We start from the raw sequence: 18,667 nt of genomic DNA, 5'->3' as shown, positions 1-18,667 counted from the left end.
ATGTCTGACTACTGAAAACTGAAAACGCTGATGCTACTATGGATCTTGTCATGATGGAACTGCAAAACGCTGAATTGCTATGCTGATCCAAAAACGCTAGGCTGAAACTGTGTTCTGCTGCAAAAACGCTAGTCTCCTGTTGTTGCAAACTGCTAACGCTAGGGCTGATCTGCTGTCTCTGCTAACTCCACGCTGTCCTTGATGAAAAACGTTGGGCTGATCTTGGGTCTGTAGTTGAAAACGCAAGGTTTACCGCCGGTGGGGGGTCTTGTTGAGAAGGTCTCTGTTGAACGCGAAGTTACTGTTGCCTCTTCTGCTGTGGACTGCTAGCGCTGGGTTTTCTTATATATTGACTTAGGCAATTTGCCCTACCCAGTTTCTAACAAAAGTCGCTTAAAAATAATAAGTGAAAAATGTCAAACATAGGGAAAATAGGTCTATGCTGTAAAAATGCTCCTGATGGGTTCTGATGGAAATCTGATGATCATGCTGTGTGCAACAAGAGGATATGCATCTACTCTAAGTGTTTGGACATGCACGGTCTGCGAACAGACTCACAAAAGTGCCAAATCACTTCCTAATCTAACTGAACTGAATCCATGTCATGAAGTAGCTTGTCCACGTATACATAGGGTTAGATGTGTCACGTGACAGCTTGCTTGTAAGGCAATACTCCTATAAGAGTGATGGCACTTCAATTGTATATCGCTCGCATTAGTCCTCCATGGGAATCAAATTGAAGAAAGACACCAGAAGGTAGACATAGAGAAACCTTTGATTGTAGTCTTCCATGGTCTCCATAGCAAGCATTTTCGAGTGTCCCCATTCTGACAAAATCTGGACTTTGGGTCATTTAACTGCGTGCAAAAGCAGTCTTGAAAGCCTGCCAAGTCATTGGAGCATGCGGTTGGGCAGAACTCCACCACCACATAGAATTATCTTTGAGAAATCCCGCAACTCTCAAATTGTTGGAGGACCTGTAAGACTTTCTTCCGATCTTTCAATCCAAAAAAAGTGAAAAATTTTATTGTCGTCCCACCATCCTTGAAATCTTTTGGTTGGTTCGGTGCAAACCCCGGACGTGGATAGTAGGGCTATCCGTAAGGGCTCCGACCATTGTACCCAAGTGGCGATGGTGGTGGGGGAAAAAATTGTGTATGGTTGAGATTCATTCCCCAACAATGCCTTAAGCACCCCTTGTCTCTCTCATTCTAATCGTTATTTATATTTTGTTCTGCCAAGTATGCATTTATCCATAGAATACGACAGCATGCAAATTGACATGCATCATCTTTAACAACATGTTGTTGAATTCTGTCAGTTGCATCACTTAAACAAATTTTCAGGCATAATCACTCTTGAACAGAATTTTTGATGCAGTTAAAAGGGTGGTAGCTTAATGTGAAATATACCAGGTAAACGACGCCAAAGCCACCCTCTCCAAGCTTGTTGGTATGATGGAAGTGACCAGTGGCTTCCTCGAGCTCTTCTAAAGAGAATAGCTGCGCCTTGTTCTGCAGGAGTTGTCGTGGCCAGCTCGCTGTCTTGTTCACAAGCTTCACACCTGACCCTCGTTTACATGGGCACGAACAATTCATACAAACAGATACGCACACGGTAGCATTCGAAATCAATGTCTTAAAACACACAAAAGCTTATAAGAGCCATAGCTTACCCTTTATTTTGCTTGCTTTGTAGCACTTTAGTAGCATGGCACACAGAACTCCTCCCACAATGATAACTCCAGCAACCACACTCAAAGCAATAATAATGGCGGTCTTGGAGCCTACACGGATCACAAACCACCATGAAGCATTTCGAGTTTAAACATTTTTAAGCTTCAAAGATCATAGAATTCAATAATTAGAAAACCATCTCCTCATTTGTTTTTTTTTTTAAACAACCACGTTTTTATTAGAGAAAAAGAAAAAGTATGACGCCGTATCGCTGCATCTACATAAAGGAAAGATTATCAAGAAGTTTGCCTCTTAAGACTTTTGCTTGAAGCTCTTCTTAGTACAACCTTGTCATGTCCAAGGGAAAAGACCGCTAGTTCTTCAATTTCCTCCTACATACATTTTCTATCTTGTTTAGCCTTTATTGGCTTGGGGGCGAAGAGTGCATATCTAGTTGACCATGGTGCCAAAAATCTAGTTTTCCCACTATTTGAACAAGCCGCTCATTGTCAACAATGGGATAACCAGCACCTACCTCTTTAACTTCAAAGGCTTCTAATGTAGACAAGAGAGAAAACTTGTTGCCGTCCTTTTGTTTCTTATTATAGTTTTGTTGGGCCATGTTGGGAAGGTATGAGGAGCTGTTGGGAAGTCTTCTTGTTGATGCATTCCTTGATGAGATGACCATAGCGTCCCAATGGATAGCAAGCATTAGGGGAATCCTCTTAGATTACCTCTTGGAAGAAGTTGATGTCATCATCCCTTTGTATGCAAATTTAGTCATGAAGGTCCTTGTTGACCTCAATTTCGTGAATGCCATAGAGGGTTAAAATCTTGATGTGTCGATGTCCAAGTCGCTTTGCCAAAAGGGGCGACAATAGTGTTGAGAAAGGGGCAATATTAAAGAGGAAGATTTGCAAGCTCAACTCACACCAAAAAGAGGGTGGACTTAATCTCTAGGGAGAAATGAGGGGACCAAGAAAATAAAGAGAGGGGTGTGTGTGTAATGGGAGGGGGGGAGCATTCAAAAGGGTGGGCACGGCCCTAATCTATGCGTGCATGGTCAAGGGGGTTCCTAAAATAGGGACCACGAGTCTATTTAGAGCAAGGTTGGGTGGAGATGAGCATGACGTAGTACCTCTGTTCTCACATTAGTATCAGAGCTCAAGGCAGCCATGGGGGAGGGGGGAAAGTAAGTAAGAGGCATGGAGCTTGAATGGACTCTCTCTCTCTCTCTCTCTCTCTCTCTCTCTCTCTCTCTCTCTCTCTCTCTCGTGCTTGAAGAACCACAGGAAACAGACTTGCAAAGAAGAGCTCAATAGGGAACTGTTTGGCAATTTTATGGGTTTGAAGGGAGCGCAAGATCTTCCTCTGCATTTTGCATTTTGCACGGGCTCACAAGGAGGCACCGATAGAGAACTCACTCTTCTTCTTCGTTGCGCACCGCTGCTACTATAGAGAGGTTGCCATGGTTCATATTAGGAGCACCTTTGGGCGCCCTAAGGTGACCAAGGGTCACCACAAGGGCCCCATCTCACCCTCCATGCCCCTTCCATGCAAGTTGCACAAGGATGCACATTAGTTTGCAATCAAGTCGAGACGCCTCATAACAACATTGGTCAAATTCAAGCTCTGATCTTGTTCCCATCGTCTTTCAGCTTCACTATCTTTGGGTTGGAAGCTCTTTGAAGGAAATTTTGTACAAGCAAAGAGGTTGCACGGGTGCATAGTAAGTTTTGAACATTGCAAGTCCAGCTATGAGTATGAGGGCTAATTGGCTTCAAGGTCCGAAGCTCACCTCAGGCTCCAAAAGAACAAAGGCACGGTAAGTGGTTTCAATGTTCGCAAGGGGCACCTCATTCGAGGTTGCAAAGCGGGCGGTGTTTTCAAGGTTCACCAGACACTTTGAGCTCAACACAAAAATTTAAAGAGAGTAATTAACCTCCAGCAAGTCCTAACGAGAATGTCATACAAAGTTATTAAAACTATCATATCATGGTGCCTAAGAAGCACGGCTTCTCTCTATGCATGGCATCAAACACATCACAACCAACGACAGGGATGGATCATAAGGTTTCAGATTTCATGCTTTTGGGGCTTCATAGCTTTATGTATAATTGTATATTGCAGGAGCGTGTCGTTATGTTAACTCGGCTATGGTTCCCTGATAGCCTACATACGGGTTCAAGTATGACCATGGTCATCCCGGTGCTGTCCAACTAAGGCTGTGGTAACCACAGTTTGGACTAGGGAGCAAGGCTCCATACATGACTACTCACAAGCAAGGCTTGTGTAGATAGATTAAAGCATTAAAGATTGACAAATCTTTTGATATTTGTGCTTGGATTAGCAATAGATTTTTGACAAATACACACTCAGCAAGAGCAAATACTGGTTTAAAGACCACAATCAAGCAAGGCTTGTGCAAGATGTGATTGTACATGGTGAAGCAAGGCTTCTTCACATGTGAGGTATCCTACATAAGTGGCCACACCACAAGGTGCTACGACTTCGATGCCAAGGACAATTATTTAAAAAAGTCCGCAAGCAAGTTCAATTTAAGGTTTACAATTTTGAACTTATTAATCTTGCAAAATCCACCCTGAGAAACATGCCCTTGAGAGATTCCAAAAACTCACTTCGAAGCTCCGTAAAGATAAGAGAGTTGATCTCAGGCATATGACTAAGAGCATCAGCTACCACATTGTTTCGTCTTTGCATCTCAATCCATTTGGCCTTTCGACCCTCAAATTTGCTTTTTGTGTAAACCATTTTATTATTTCATGGCCAAACACAATCTCAAACTGAGCTCCATACAAATAATGTCACTATGTCTTCAAAGCCGATACTATTGCGTAGAGTTCCCTTCCGTAAGCAAAATAATTCTGTTGGGAAGAATCAATTTTTTTGCTTTCAACTGCAATTGGCCTTCCCTCCTACTGAAGGACTCCTCCAATAGCACAATTACTAGCATGCATTTCTAAAACAAATGGCTAGCTAGAATAGGAGGTATAGCTTATGCGTCTTTGAGAGCATCAAAACTTTGTTGTTGAGCTTTGCCCCACGAAAAGGTTTTCCCCTTGGCTTTCAATTGGTTCATCATCAGAAAAGCAATATGAGCATAGTTTCTAACGAACCTTTGATAAATACCTGCAAATCTTGAGGAAATCTGTAATACTTGCCGATTTCTGGGAGAAGGGATTGATCCATGTGTAGCCCATCAATTGAAATAACATGCCCTCAGTAATGAATTTCACCCTTGAGAAAATCACACTTTTATTATTTGGCATATAGCTTATTTTCTCGTAGCAATTCAAACACCTACTTCAGATGTTGTAAGTGCTCTTCCTCAGAAGCACTACACACAATAATGTCATCGAGGAAAACTATAACAAATTTGCCCAAATATGGTTTCAAGACGTTGTCCATAAGCGTCATGAAAGTTGCAGGCACATTAGTTAACCCAAAGGGCATAACCAAAAACTCATAGTGTCCAAACCTTGTTTGAAATGCAGTTTTAGATATATCAGCAAGTAATACCCTAACCACAAGTCTATCTTTGTAAATATACCACCATGGATGAGTTTATCAAATAGCTCATTCACTATCAGTAATGGATGCTTGTTCTTACCATTAGTAATTGTATTCAAACCACGATAGTCTATGCACATGCGCATACTATCGTCTTTTTTCTTCACCAATAAAATGGGAGAGGTCCATGGTGAAGAAATGGGTTGGATAAACCCTCTATTGAGATAGTCAACAACCTGACGTTCCACCTCAACAACCTCAGAATGGCTCATTTTGTAGGATGGTTTACTTACGGGTTTACTGTTTGCAACCACGTCTATGCAATGCTGCACAGCCAGTGTCGACGATAACCCTGGTGGTAAATTGTCTGGGAATATATCTTTATATCCCATTAATAAATCTTTCAACTTATTAGCAAAATAGTAGCCATATGTGGAAGAGAAGAGAGAGAAGTATGTGGAATTGAGGAATTTTCATTCAAAGCATTATCAACATTTGAAAGAAACGACACATGGAGTAACACAAAAAGAGCTATTCTATTTCATCTTGAGAAGAGAGCTTCATAAGCTTGGCTATACAAGTGAGTGGCAAGAAAGGTATATCATTCTTTCCCAATAGCAGCACGTGCATGCCATTGGATTCGAGCATCAAATTTTTGTGCTCATAGCTACGTTGAAGTGATCATCCAAGACTATGTAACCACTTTCAACTAAGGACCACATCTACCCGCTCCATATTCATGACTTGAAAATTCAAGGTTGTGTGATACTTTTGAATCTCCAGCAATACATCCTTTACTTGAGTATACCACACATCGGCGCCATCGCCGTTCATCATCGCTACCTTGTATAACAATGGAAACTTGGAGTATGGGGCAACTTGAGCCGTTTCACTAACTTATAGTTAATGAAATTATACAAAGCACCATGATCCACTAGTATTTGCACCTTGTGCCCTTGGATAGACCCATGCATATGCACCGACTCATGTGGACTAAAGGTCGGTTGCAACATTAAGGCCGTTATATAGCACTCATGCACCGCTTTGGTTTGTGTTACCTCCACATAGGAGAAACAAGAGGAGGCTCAAGAGGTAACAGTTGCACCATGTGCAATGCTTTCTTCTTACATTGGGCAACAGATTTTCCCTTGGAACAATCCTATTTGCCATGTCCACTCCCTAAGCATGTAAAACATAATTTTTCTTTTTTAGCCTTCTCAAACTCTTCACTTGACAAAGGGCCCCTAGACCCCTTGGGTTTCTTGGATGCCTAACAACCAATGTTTCTAGAGCATGTCAAAGCCCTTGGTTAGATTCCAAGATCATATATATCTGAGTCGACATGAGAGATAGATACAAAACATTGTGTTTTGGAGCTCAAAAATAGAAAAATGAGTTGCACTACGTGCTTCTTGTTAGCCCAAATTCACAAAAATGAGTTGCACTACTTGCTTCTTGTTTGCCCAAATTCACAAAAACCTCAATCCTCAAGCTCTACACACGCAATTGCAAGTATGCGCCATGCTTTCAAAAGTGCATAACACTCTCACAATTTGAGCAAGAATATCTCAGCCAATCGACAAAAAAAACTCTTTGTATGGATTTCTATTAAGCACCAATGTATGTTGAAATGGTTGAGCAAAGGTTATGGATGACACAACTTCAACATAATGCACCATTGGAAGCTAAATGAGAAGCTTTCAAGAAAGTTATTTGTTCTTGTGCCAAAAAAGCTTTTTCGTAAAGCATGTCAAAGGTGTTAGCAAAGGTGGATCATGCAAGACGTGGTTTAATAAAGAGTTTCAAGATGTTCAAAAGTCTTTGATATAGCTAAATGCAACTAAGGACAAAGATAAGTATCAAAGCCATCTGCATGCATACAAGGCACTGATTCAAAAGAAGAGAAGAAGATGGGAAGTCAAGCACCAATTTTTTCAAGTCCAAGAAAAGGCACGTGTATGTGGAAGATTTTGGAGAAACCTAAAGGACAAGCGGGCTAACAATTTTGGTAGCTTTAGTCTTATGGATATGTACATGCATTATAGGCAATATGAGCAACCAAAGGCCAAAAAGATTTCCTTTTATAAATCACTCCCATATGTGCCCTCTTTTTTTAATATTGAAGATATACGCAGCATGCTTAAAAAGTTGGTCACTCGCAAAGCGTGAGATCTCGAGGTATCAAGCCAAGAGAGTCATCACATCATTGGATGTGTGATATGTTCAACCTTGCACTTCAACATGGTGTGTCTTATGATTGGAGCACTTATTGGGCCAAGCCTTTGCATAAATAAGATGATGTAAAGAATGTAAATAGCTAACAAACTATAATGGTTAGGTCTCTTATGGCAAAGTCATTTGGGTTTATAATGGAGATAAAACTGAGTAAATGGGTTGAAAAGAATGGCAAGCATGCAAAAGAACAAATGGATTTTTGTCAACTTCATAGCACCATTAACCAACTTGTCACTCTTCTTGTTCTCATGGATGAAAGCTGATTGAAAGATAAGTGATTGTATTGTTTCTTAATGGACTTCAAAAAAACCCTTTGGAATGAATCTCGGTAACAATTTGTGGAAAGGGATGGAAGAAATCCAAGGACCAAGTGACTTTATACTTGCAATTCCTTGAATCTATGAGAAGTTGATATGTCAATTGTGCATGGCAAGAGGAAATTCATTTGTTTTGCAAGCACTATTGGGGTTAGAGACAAGTATGCTACCAACTCTCTTTGCTCTATGCATTGATCAATTGGAACAAATGGTGCTTCACTTTATGCAACAAGAACGCATTCAAGAGGTTACTGTTTGCAATGTAGTAATCATAATTTTGTTGTATCCAGATGATGTAGTTCTTCTATCACATACTTTAGAGGATGCACAAAAGCTTATGATTGTCCTTGAGAACTTTTGCTTGCATAGTGGTTTGATTGTGAATGAATTCAAAACAAAGGTTATTCTTGTGAAAGCCAACTAAAAGGAGAAGCCATGCATTGTGTATAACAATGAGACGATGTTGTTGAGAGCTTTAAGTACCTTGGCCTTGAGATTTGAGCCAATCAAGTGGCATAAATGTGATGTGTGTCATTTGGAAGCTAGAAAGAGAGCATACTAGAGTCACTTAAAGTTGTTGAGAGCTTTAAGTATTTTGGCCTTGATATTTTGGCCAATGCATCATTTGAAAGCTAGGAAGAGAGCGTATTATTCATTTGAGAACATGTGTAATGCGAGGATGTCAAATGTTGGGTTGTCAAGAAGTACATTTTTGACACATTGGTGAAATTGGTTCTTCTTTATGGAGTTGAAGTGCGGAGCGTGAGCATCTCAAATAAAAGAGTTTGAGAATGTCCAAGAGCATTTTCTTACAAACTTTCTCCGAGTTAAGACACAAATACCATATATGCTCCTACTTCTTGAGTCGAGATCTCTTCCAATTGAGGTTATGAATGTGAAAGGGCTTGTGGAGTACATGATAAAGATGCATCAAAGCCGCTCACATCAGCTTCCTACAACAGCATGGAAAGCAAGCAAAAAAGTTCAAAAGACGTCGTTGCATGCAATTTGGAAACCCCGTTTTTTCTAAATTTGTACATATGTGCACGTAGGTGATTCATGCCATGATGTTTTGAATTTCTTTTCGTGGCTTTTGAAACTTTTGCTTGAATGCATGTATACATACAAGGCGAGTCACCTAGCTATGCCATCGAGCATGCTAGTTTTAGCACTTACCGATGAGGTTTTTAATGTGTTGCACTTATACATAAGTGAGATTTTGTTGTAATCAAGTAATGGGATAGCTTATTGTCAAAAATTTGTGGATTTTTGCAAGTTTTGATCATTGGATATCTCCACTTCCCCTTTTGCTGCATTTGTGCACCTACCTTGCCCCGTCTAGGATGTAATCATTTTGCGATAGCTCATTGTTGCCACCAATGTTGCACATAGTTGTGGGTAGAATCAATTTGGGCATGTGGAAAGATATTGTCGCTTATTTTTAAAATTTACAGAAGTTCTCTATTTGGAGCATTGATGCCCTAAATATGGCCAATTTCCTACAATGTTAATTCTATAGCAGCTTTGGGGCAACCACATGTGGCAGGTGTTGTGTGCCTATGTATGCAAATTGAAGGCTATATGTTGGATTTTGTGGATTTTTTGTGTTGAAATCTGGAAGAGGAAGCTCTTATGTTCAAGTGCATTGGTTGTGTGTGCTATATCCCCATGCCAAGGCAGGTGCTTTTCAGCTTTCATGGTGGTCTCTTAGGTGGGAATTTGCTAGTAAAGTTTTTAACAGAATAAATGCTTTTGTGTTGCGGGTTTGGGAGGTTCTTTTGATATGGTTTGTGGTGTTGATTTTTGTTGTTGAGCACTATTGGGAGACATAGCTATAGAGATGCCCCCATTTTTGTGCAAGATGTTGAGCACACGATGGATGCAAGACATAAAAAAGTGGTTTGCGATCTTGTTTGGGAGATGGGATGCTAGAGGGGGCAAGGTAGGTGCACAAATAAGGTGGGTGCATGCTCCCGCTAATAAATACAATATCGTCAAACATTAATCGTGCAAAAGAGAGCAATAAGCCTAAGATAGATTAAACTAAGAAATGCTAGTTTAGTGAAGTCTTTGATACTAATTGCTAATATGTGGTGGTCTAATGAATGTAGCATTCATATTAACTAGTGTAATGCTTGATGAAACAATACACAAGAGATAACCACAATAAAGTATAACTTAGTTATTGATATAAACACTTATGAAGTGTGTACAAGTGTAGGCTACTTAAGTAGATGTATCAAGAGCATATAGTGTGCACTATAAGGGATGTAGCACACCCGAGGATCCATGTCAAAATATGTAAGTGTAGCAAGTGAGTTCACCTAGAGAGTTTTTGATATAACAAAGAGTTAAAATAAAAATCTAAAAAAAGTTACAAGTTTATGAAGGAAGAGGGGTCTTTTAATACAGGGCAAAGTGTGTGTGTGTGTGGGGAGGGGTTTTATAAATTCCCCTTGAATGCATGTGCTAGAGGTATTTTTGAAAGGTGGACCCCCAAAGGTAGTACAAAGACTATGGCTCAAAAGTGAACCCAAAATCAACCTCTACAAATGAGGTTCAACTCTCGTGAAACTAGAGAATTATTTTGACATATAGTTTAACTCATTTCGAGCCTTCTACACCTCTTACACCTCACATGGCAGTCACTTGACAATGTGCCACATAAGCTATGACTAGACAAGAAAAAATATATACCACATGTTGGTATATAGGACACAGACCACATGCCCGACATAACACATAGTTCATGATAGTAATAAAAGAGATAACTATGAGCTTCAGTATCTTAGATTTCCTACCATGAACTCGGATGTAAGTTAGTGCTACTGAAGAGATGTAAACTTTCATCTAGAGGGACTAGAGTTTGAATTTCTTGTAGGGCACAATGTATATTTTACTTCTCTCTCTCTCTCTCTCTCTCTCATGTTTCCCTGTGTGTGTGACCATAATGACAGTATATGCTTGAAGCGCATGTGCACATGAACACACTTGCACACACACATACACATACACACACACTTGGGCCAGAAGGTTTTTTTTTTCACTATGATTAACAGGCAAGGGATTGTTTTTCCTAGATCCTTGAGGCTATAGGCATTAAACTCGTTTGATTTTCACTCGATTTTCATTAGTTATTTAAAGAAACATATAGCTTTGGTCGTAAGCTATCCCATTGTCTGTAGGATGATAATGAGGTGTGGTTAGTACTTTGTATACTACCTCTTTAGTAGGTGCTACCATTTTGATATCCTATACATGTGTAGCCACATAAAGCACGTATGTAATGCATACAAGTTTTATGCATATGGTGCACTAAAAATAGTGTGGAGACATTACTACCGGTTTAGCATGAGATGTATCAAAATTTCTTGTGTCACTAGATATGAATGTTTTTGAGGACAAAATCCCTTCTTGAAAAGAGGTGATACACACCAAGATATTTGCTTAACTCGTATAAGGATCCACAATGGTGTAAGAACCTACATTTGTAGTAACACAAGATCTTTATTGGAGATCTCTATATGCTACATGGCCTACACATAGATGTGGCATATGAGATAAAGATTCAGCCTCATATAATTTTGAAGGAAAATCATGTAATGCTCTTGCATGAGATCATCGTATCTTAGTATGTTCATGGCTGAGTTATGATGCATTTGTTGCTTCTGGAACTAATTTAGAGTGTGGTTACTATGTAATGTATACTAAAACCTTCTTAGTCTTAGAGAATAAGGTAATAGGAAAGGTACAAAAACCACAAGTTTGTACAAGGGCATATCCCTTTTTCCTTTCATACAATTACACCACTCCTCAAAGATCCCACATAGTGAGCCTATGTAAGGAAAAAAATGCCTAAAAGATGGGGTGCCTTACAAGTTGTTGAAGAGAGGAGAACTATGCCTAAAAGATGGGGTGCTTTACAAGTTGTTGAAAAGAGGAGAACTATAAACATAGTTCTTCAAAGGTCTTGGTAGCGCTTGTTGGGTCACCCATAGTTCAATGAACCTTACACGCACTAAATGTAGGGAACATCATACTAGGCATGAGATATTGCAAAAGTTTCAAGTGATGTCAAAGGACATAGTAAAGGATGTGTCTACTTGGAAATACTATTGTGCAATTATCAATAATTTTTCCCAATATCGCAAAAGCGTCCAAGTGACTTCACCCTACATCCATCATCTCCATGCAATATGCAAACCACTCTAAGGGTAAGCTCTTTGTGAGAGCATCTATAGGCTTGTCTTCAATATCAATTTTGACTATCTCAATGCCCTTGCTAGCCATTATGTCACATATCACATGATAACAACCTTCTAGGTGTTTTGACTTGGAGTGAAATATAGGGTTCTTCGCTAATGCGATCGCACTATGACTATCACAATGCAACAGTGAAGTCTGAGTAATGCCAAGATCTCCCACTAGGTGAGCTAACCACACAGCTTCCTTGCTAGCATTAGAAATTGCCACATACTCTACCTCTGTGGTGGAAGATGATGTACAGTTCTAGAGCGTGATCTCCATGACACAGATACTCTAGCAAACAGAAAAAATTAGTCAGATGCAAATTTTTGACTATCCACACAACCCGCATAATTCGTATCCGTGTAACCCACAATGTTCCCAAGGCATAAGCACTTGTCTTTTGTACCTTTTAGATATCTCAAGATGTGGTTCACTGCTTCCCAGTGCTTTCTCCGAGGATTTGACATGCATCTGCTAACTAGTCCCATTGCAAAAGCAATGTGCGATCTCGTGGCTACCATGGCATACATAAGACTACCAATTGCTAAAAAATAGGACACCTTGGACATTTCTGCTTTTTCAGCATCAGACTTGGAAGCATCATTCTTGCTAGCTTTTATATATGCATGAATTGGGGTACTCAATGTAGCATTGCCTTCTGCGTATTAAAACACCACAAGACCTTGCGGATATATGTTTTCTCAAACAACTCCAGTTTTCCATGTTTTCTATCCGTCTTGATACACATACCAAGAAAGTGACAACTCCCAAATTCTTCATAGCAAACTGCGTCCTAAGTGACTCTTCAAGATGGAAATCTTGTCTTTAGACTTCTCGGCAATGAGCATATAATCAATATAAAGTATCAAGATGATAACTGAACCATCGTTCAACTTTTGGGTATACAATCAGTGACCTTCATGGATCCTTTCATACCCTTGCGACTGCATATACTTGTCAAACTTCATGCATCACTGCGGTGAGATTTGTCTTAGGCCATACAATGCCTTATGCAATCTACACACCAATGTTGCCCTTGTAAACTTCTTAGGTTTGTTTCATGTAGACATCCTTATCAAGATCCCCGTGAAGGAAAGTCGTTGGTGTAGCTAGAGTGATTCTATGCTAGGAAGAATATGAAGTAGGTCCATGGGTATCTACAGGTGCATGCCAAAGAGATAAAGTAAGTATGAAGATTGAGGGCATATATAAGTGGTTGAATTTTTGTGAGGGTCCAATTCGGCACCATTTTGATCGCATCAAAAAGCGTGCCATTATATGTCTTTTCAAGCTCACTAGGGTTGGCAAAGGTAGCATGAAGCATGTGGAGCTAGCCGAAAGTGACGGCTCGTAAACAAAGCTACAATTATCGAGATATTAAAGTCTGAATTTGGCAATTGACAGTGGAGAGGAGGTTGCAGATGATTTTTCTTAACTTTGGAGCTCGCCATTTATGATCATTGAGTTGCCAATGTGCGGAAAAATTCTGGGTGTTTGAAGCGCCATGGCTTTATAGGATGGGCATCTGATAGTGGACCCAAAAATGGGAGCACTCCAAAGTTTGCAAAAAAAAAAAAAGGTTTTTTGTATGCGGTCTCAATTTTGTTTTTAATCCTCAAGGGGGTGGAGCTCACACAAGACTCGTATGTGGCACCATGGGTAATCCCACATGTGGGACACAATGGGTGAGTACCATGGTATGCATATGGGAGTTGAACTCCCTTTGTGGTATCCAAGTGGAGAGAAGAAGAGCTAATGGAGCTTGGCGATGGCGGCTCCCCTCCCTCCTGTGTACATGCGTGCAGGGTGCTATTTGTTGAGGGCATGCGGCACCAATGGTAGTGTTTGGTAGCTTTAGCCAATTACGGTGGTCGACGGTGACAATGGTGGTCGTTTAAGGTCGCACCCAAAAGGGGTGTTCTCATGCGAGGGGCAATGGGCCCTCCCCCATTTGGTGGGTATAAAAGGGGACCCTCTTGGCGTTCAAGGGGAGGTGTCCCATGTAGTCAAAGAGAAAGTGGAAGAGGAAAGTCGACACGGGACCAATTTCGCCTAAGTTAAAAAAATCTCCATGCAAGTATCTCCAAAGTGAACTACTTGGATTGGACATGGGTCGGGTGAGCATAAACTTGCCACAAATGTAAAAAACGCCCTATAAGGGGCCCCTTTTTATGAGATGAGGGCCTTTTGCAAGTATATGAAGGGAGGATTTTGAGAAACGAAGAAGGTTGCGTATATGAGCTTTTTATGAAGTGCTAAGCTGCTATCTCCTCCCCCACCCCCTTTTCTTCTTTCGCTCTGTGAGAGTCAGTGCCGGTGTGTGGGTGTGCCCCAAGACCATTTTTGGTGCACACACACACACACACACACAGGTTTCGTGTGCAGTTGTGGTGTGTGGGATTGAAGCATTGAGGATAGTGTGTGGCTATTGATTTCCATAAGGGTGTGTGTGTTTATCAACGTGCAATTGAGGGTCTGTTTCTTGAAAAGTGTGCCATTTTCAAGTGTTATTTTGAGTGGATTGGGAAGCCATGGGTGACATGGGCTATAGAAAGGCAATTGTGTCTGCTTCCAAGTGTGTTCTCATTCTCCATTTCCATCCACTTCATGCCCATCTGGACAAGTTCCATGCCCTCAGCCGGCTTTGTTGCCGGCACCTCTAGCACAGGCCTGCTCACTTTCTTTGATTTTTGTGACCTTTGGCACGTAAAAACCTTCAAACTAGTCAATTTACCTCTAGTGTCAGCAGGTCGACAAATACTTTGGGGCAGCTCGTTTCTAATGTGCAGCCTGAATTAGACAAATACTTTGGGATAGCTCAAATTATTCTCAGATTTCTAATCCGGGATCATTTCGGCCTTCGTTTTCACTATAGGCAATACTGCACAGGCTATTTCGTCATTTTGTGCACAATTTTTGTCAATGTCGTTTTTTGTATAATAGGTCCTTTAAAGTCTTCTATGGTTTGTGCTATATAGAACGGGTTGTTCCCGCTTTGTTTCTCCTCTTTTCGGGTAGTTTTCACCTTAGGTGCAGCATTTGCCATGACTGACAGCATTTGCCATAGCTGACAACAACACAAATGTGTTCAAGATGTTTGCTACTGAGGATGGATTGGATGGGGAAATTACCCTATGTGGACTTATATGATGCAACGTGTTCTTGTGTCAAAGGGCGTTTGGAATAATGTGCAGGGCATTGATGTACGTCCTGCTTTTGAGGATGTAGGCGATGTTGAGAATGTTGCAGGTTTTGGCGGCAGGATTACTGCTCCGAGAGCTATTTTGCCTATGGCTGAGCAAGCTCGTTGGGATGTAAAAGATGCACCGGCTCATGCGTTGATTGCATTGTCTGTGAAGCGCACTATTACTCCTCATATTTGTTCAGCAAAATCTACAAAACAAGATTGGGATATTTTGGATTGTCTTTATGCAAGTCACAACAATGAGACAAAAATTGCATTGCTACGTAAAGAGTTGGAGTGGAAGATTATGCATGAGAACGATGAAATGGAAACTTTCCTTGCTAGTGTTAAGGATATAAATGAGCAACTTATTTCTGCAGGTGGTCATTCCTGACAGTTCCCTTATGCTTGCAAACTGTTCTTGATGCTTTGCCAGATTCTTACCAGACTTTTGCTAGTACTTGGAGACTTATGACCCAAGGAATTCTAGAACTTGTCAAGTTTGATGCATTATGAACATTGTTGTTGCAAGAGTCACTTTCCAAAAAAAAATAGGGCTAAACAGCGTGTAGTTGAGTAGGCCTTTATTGTTGCTCAAAGAAAAGGTGGTAACAGTAATGTAGCCAATTCTCATGGTTCTTATGCAAGTGGTAAATCACTTGTTTTTAATGCTTCTGTTGACACCAATTCATCTGGGAATTCTGGTGAAAAGGACAAAAAGAAGATGTGTTGTCATTATTGTAAAGCTAATGATCACTTGATCAAGCAGTGTTTGAAATTGAAGGTCAAAGAGGCTAAGAAGAAAGAGGTTGGATCAACTACATGGTCCAATGCAAGTGCAGCTATTGTAGAGTCTTTTTTGAAAGGAGATTGGGATGCTGATATAGATATAGAGTGTGCTTTTAGTGCAATGTACTTATGATCCTACTGTCCATGATGCATGCATGTCAATTGCTGCAAATTCACATGTGTGGTATTTTGACAGTGGTACTATAAAGCACATTACCTCACATCGTGATTTATTTACCTCTCTTGAGTATGTCCCTCATGGGTATACTGCCACTTGTTTCAACAATGCCTCTTATCCAGTTTACGGAGTTAGAAAGATTGTGCTTACTACTACAAATGGTTGTTCTTTTACACTTGTTGATGCATTGTATGTACCTGGGCAAGAAGAATCTTTTGTATGTATTTGCACTTGCTAGACTTGGACTTGTAGTCAAATTTTTGCATGATAGATGTATAGTACATGATCTCAATTTCGGTGATAAAAAATTGTTGCATCTGGCATTTTATATCGTGGACTGTATAAGCTCACTCTGTATGACAAGTGTGGACAAAATTTTGTAAATGCAGTTGTGGATTCTAAGGCTATTTTAGATGCAAAACTTTGGCATGCACGTTTTGGGCATCTGAATTTTGCCAATTTGCTACCTTTGCAAAAATCTGATATGGTTACTTCTTTGCCGCCTCTTAAAGCACCTGTCAAACATGTTTGTGAAGACTATATTTTGGGTTAAGATGCAGCATTTGAAGTTTCCATAGGATGGTTCAGTTAGGGCTACATGCAAGTTGCAACTTGTGCATAGTGATGTTTGTGGACCCAAGCAAACTCCGTCCTTAGGAAATTACCTTTACTTCGTGACTTTCATTGATGATTACTCCAGGCATGCATGGGTGTGTCTGCTTAAAGCAAAGTCCAAAGTGTTTACAATTTCTGGCTATGGCTGAAAATGTCTTAAAATGTATTATGGGCACCCTTCGGTCTGATCGAGGAGGGGAGTATATGTCTCATGAATTTAATGCATTTTTGGTTAATCGTGGGATAAAAAACCAATGTACAGAGCCGTATACACCTCAACAAAATGGTGTTGCTGAGAGTAAAAACAGGTCACTTACGAAAATGGCACGATGTATGGTCAAAAGTAAAGCTTTGCCGCATTTGTTCTAGCTTGAGGCCATCATGTGTGCCACTTATGTACTTAGTAGGTAACCTATGAAAGCTTTGCAATCTATGACTTCTTATGAAGCATGGCATGACAAAAAGCCTTCTATTGAGCACATGAATATTTTTGGTTGTTTGGCTTATGCTTTGGTGCCACAAACGCAGCATATATAGTTAGATGATAAGGTTGTCAAATGCATTTTTGTTGGTTATAGTGCTGAAAGAAAAGGTTACAGGTTGTATCATCCACAAACAAAGTATATCTTAGTTTCACTAGATGTTGTGTTTGTGGAAGATTCTGTTCAACCCTTCCTGTCATGTACTAGAGACAGTAATGTAAGCTCACATGACATTTATGACACTTTGTTGCCTCTTTTTAGTAGTGGAAATTCAAATGTAAATTCCAATGAGACAAATGTATAGCCTATGGGGGTTTCTGAAAATGTTATAGATCAGCCTATTACTGATGCAGATGTACATGATGTACTTGATGAGGAAAGGGCTGACAACATGAGCATGCTAGAGCTATGCCAAAATGGCTGGAGCATACTTTGCGTGATAGTAAATTGGATGCACCTTTGTCTAGTCGTGCTCATTCATGTTCTCACCATGCATCTTATGCATTAGATTGTTATGCTTTGGATGCGTCTAGCTTGTGTGATGTCGAGGAACCTCTATCTTTTGATGAAGCACAAAATTCAAAAAATTGGATGGTTGCCATGCAGTCAGAATATGATGCACTTATAGAAAATGACAGCTAGATTTTATGTGATTTGCCTCCTGGAAGAAAGGCCATTGGTACAAAAAGGGTTTACAAGTTGAAAAGCAAGCTGGATGGTGAGATTGATCGCTATAGGGCTTGACTTATTGCAAAGGCTTATGCACAATAAAAAGGCATAGATATTTGAGTGAATTTTGCTCCTACTTGTTGTATGACTGGTGTGCATTTTCTATGTGCATTGGCAACTCATTTTGGTTGGGATGTACATCAATTAGACATTGTTACTGCTTTCTTGAATGGTGACATATTTGAGGAAGTTTATGTAACATAGCCTCGCGGTTTTGTCAAGAAAGGACGAGAGGATAAAGTGTGCAGATGTAAGAAAGCTTTATATGGGTTGAAGTAATCTCCTCGTGCTTGGTATGAGAAAGTTGATACTCATTTGGTCAAACGAGGCTTTCGTAAAAGTCCAACAGAAAGCACATTGTATGCAAAACATGAGGGTGATATACTTCTCATTGTCGTTCTCTATGTGTATGATTTGCCGATCACTAGGCCAAATGAGAGACATATTGTTGAATCGAAGGCTAATTTGAATGCTACTTTGAAGATGAAACATTTCGGATTGTTGCTTCAATACTTGGATCTAGAGTTTAAGCAATGTGATGGTGGTATTGCCTTGTATCAAACAAGTTACATAGGGACATTGCGATGTAAGTTTGGACTTGAAGATTGCAAACCTATTGCTACTCCCATGGAAACAAGTTTGAAATTGAGTCTTCATGATGTTGATGATCCTGCCGATGTCAC

General features: G+C 40.2%; 1 protein-coding gene across 2 annotated transcripts in view; it reads right to left on the bottom strand.

Moving 5' to 3' along the window:
• The window catches only part of LOC147443264 (cysteine-rich receptor-like protein kinase 2), a 91,396-nt gene that overhangs the window by 55,089 nt on the left and 17,640 nt on the right, over positions 1-18,667 (bottom strand). For both annotated transcript variants that reach the window (XM_086529174.1, XM_086529173.1), the window contains exons 2-3: positions 1,676-1,786; positions 1,413-1,564 (exon numbers count right to left, since the gene is read on the bottom strand). In XM_086529174.1, the coding sequence (XP_086385300.1) occupies positions 1,413-1,564; positions 1,676-1,786 (263 nt within the window). The remainder of the gene's footprint in view (positions 1-1,412; positions 1,565-1,675; positions 1,787-18,667) is intronic.

Source organism: Adiantum capillus-veneris, chromosome 14, assembly GCF_014529385.1.
Source record: "Adiantum capillus-veneris isolate H3 chromosome 14, ASM1452938v2, whole genome shotgun sequence".
Classification (NCBI taxonomy): Eukaryota; Viridiplantae; Streptophyta; class Polypodiopsida; order Polypodiales; family Pteridaceae; genus Adiantum; species Adiantum capillus-veneris.
This window is presented reverse-complemented; position numbering and strand designations above follow the sequence as displayed.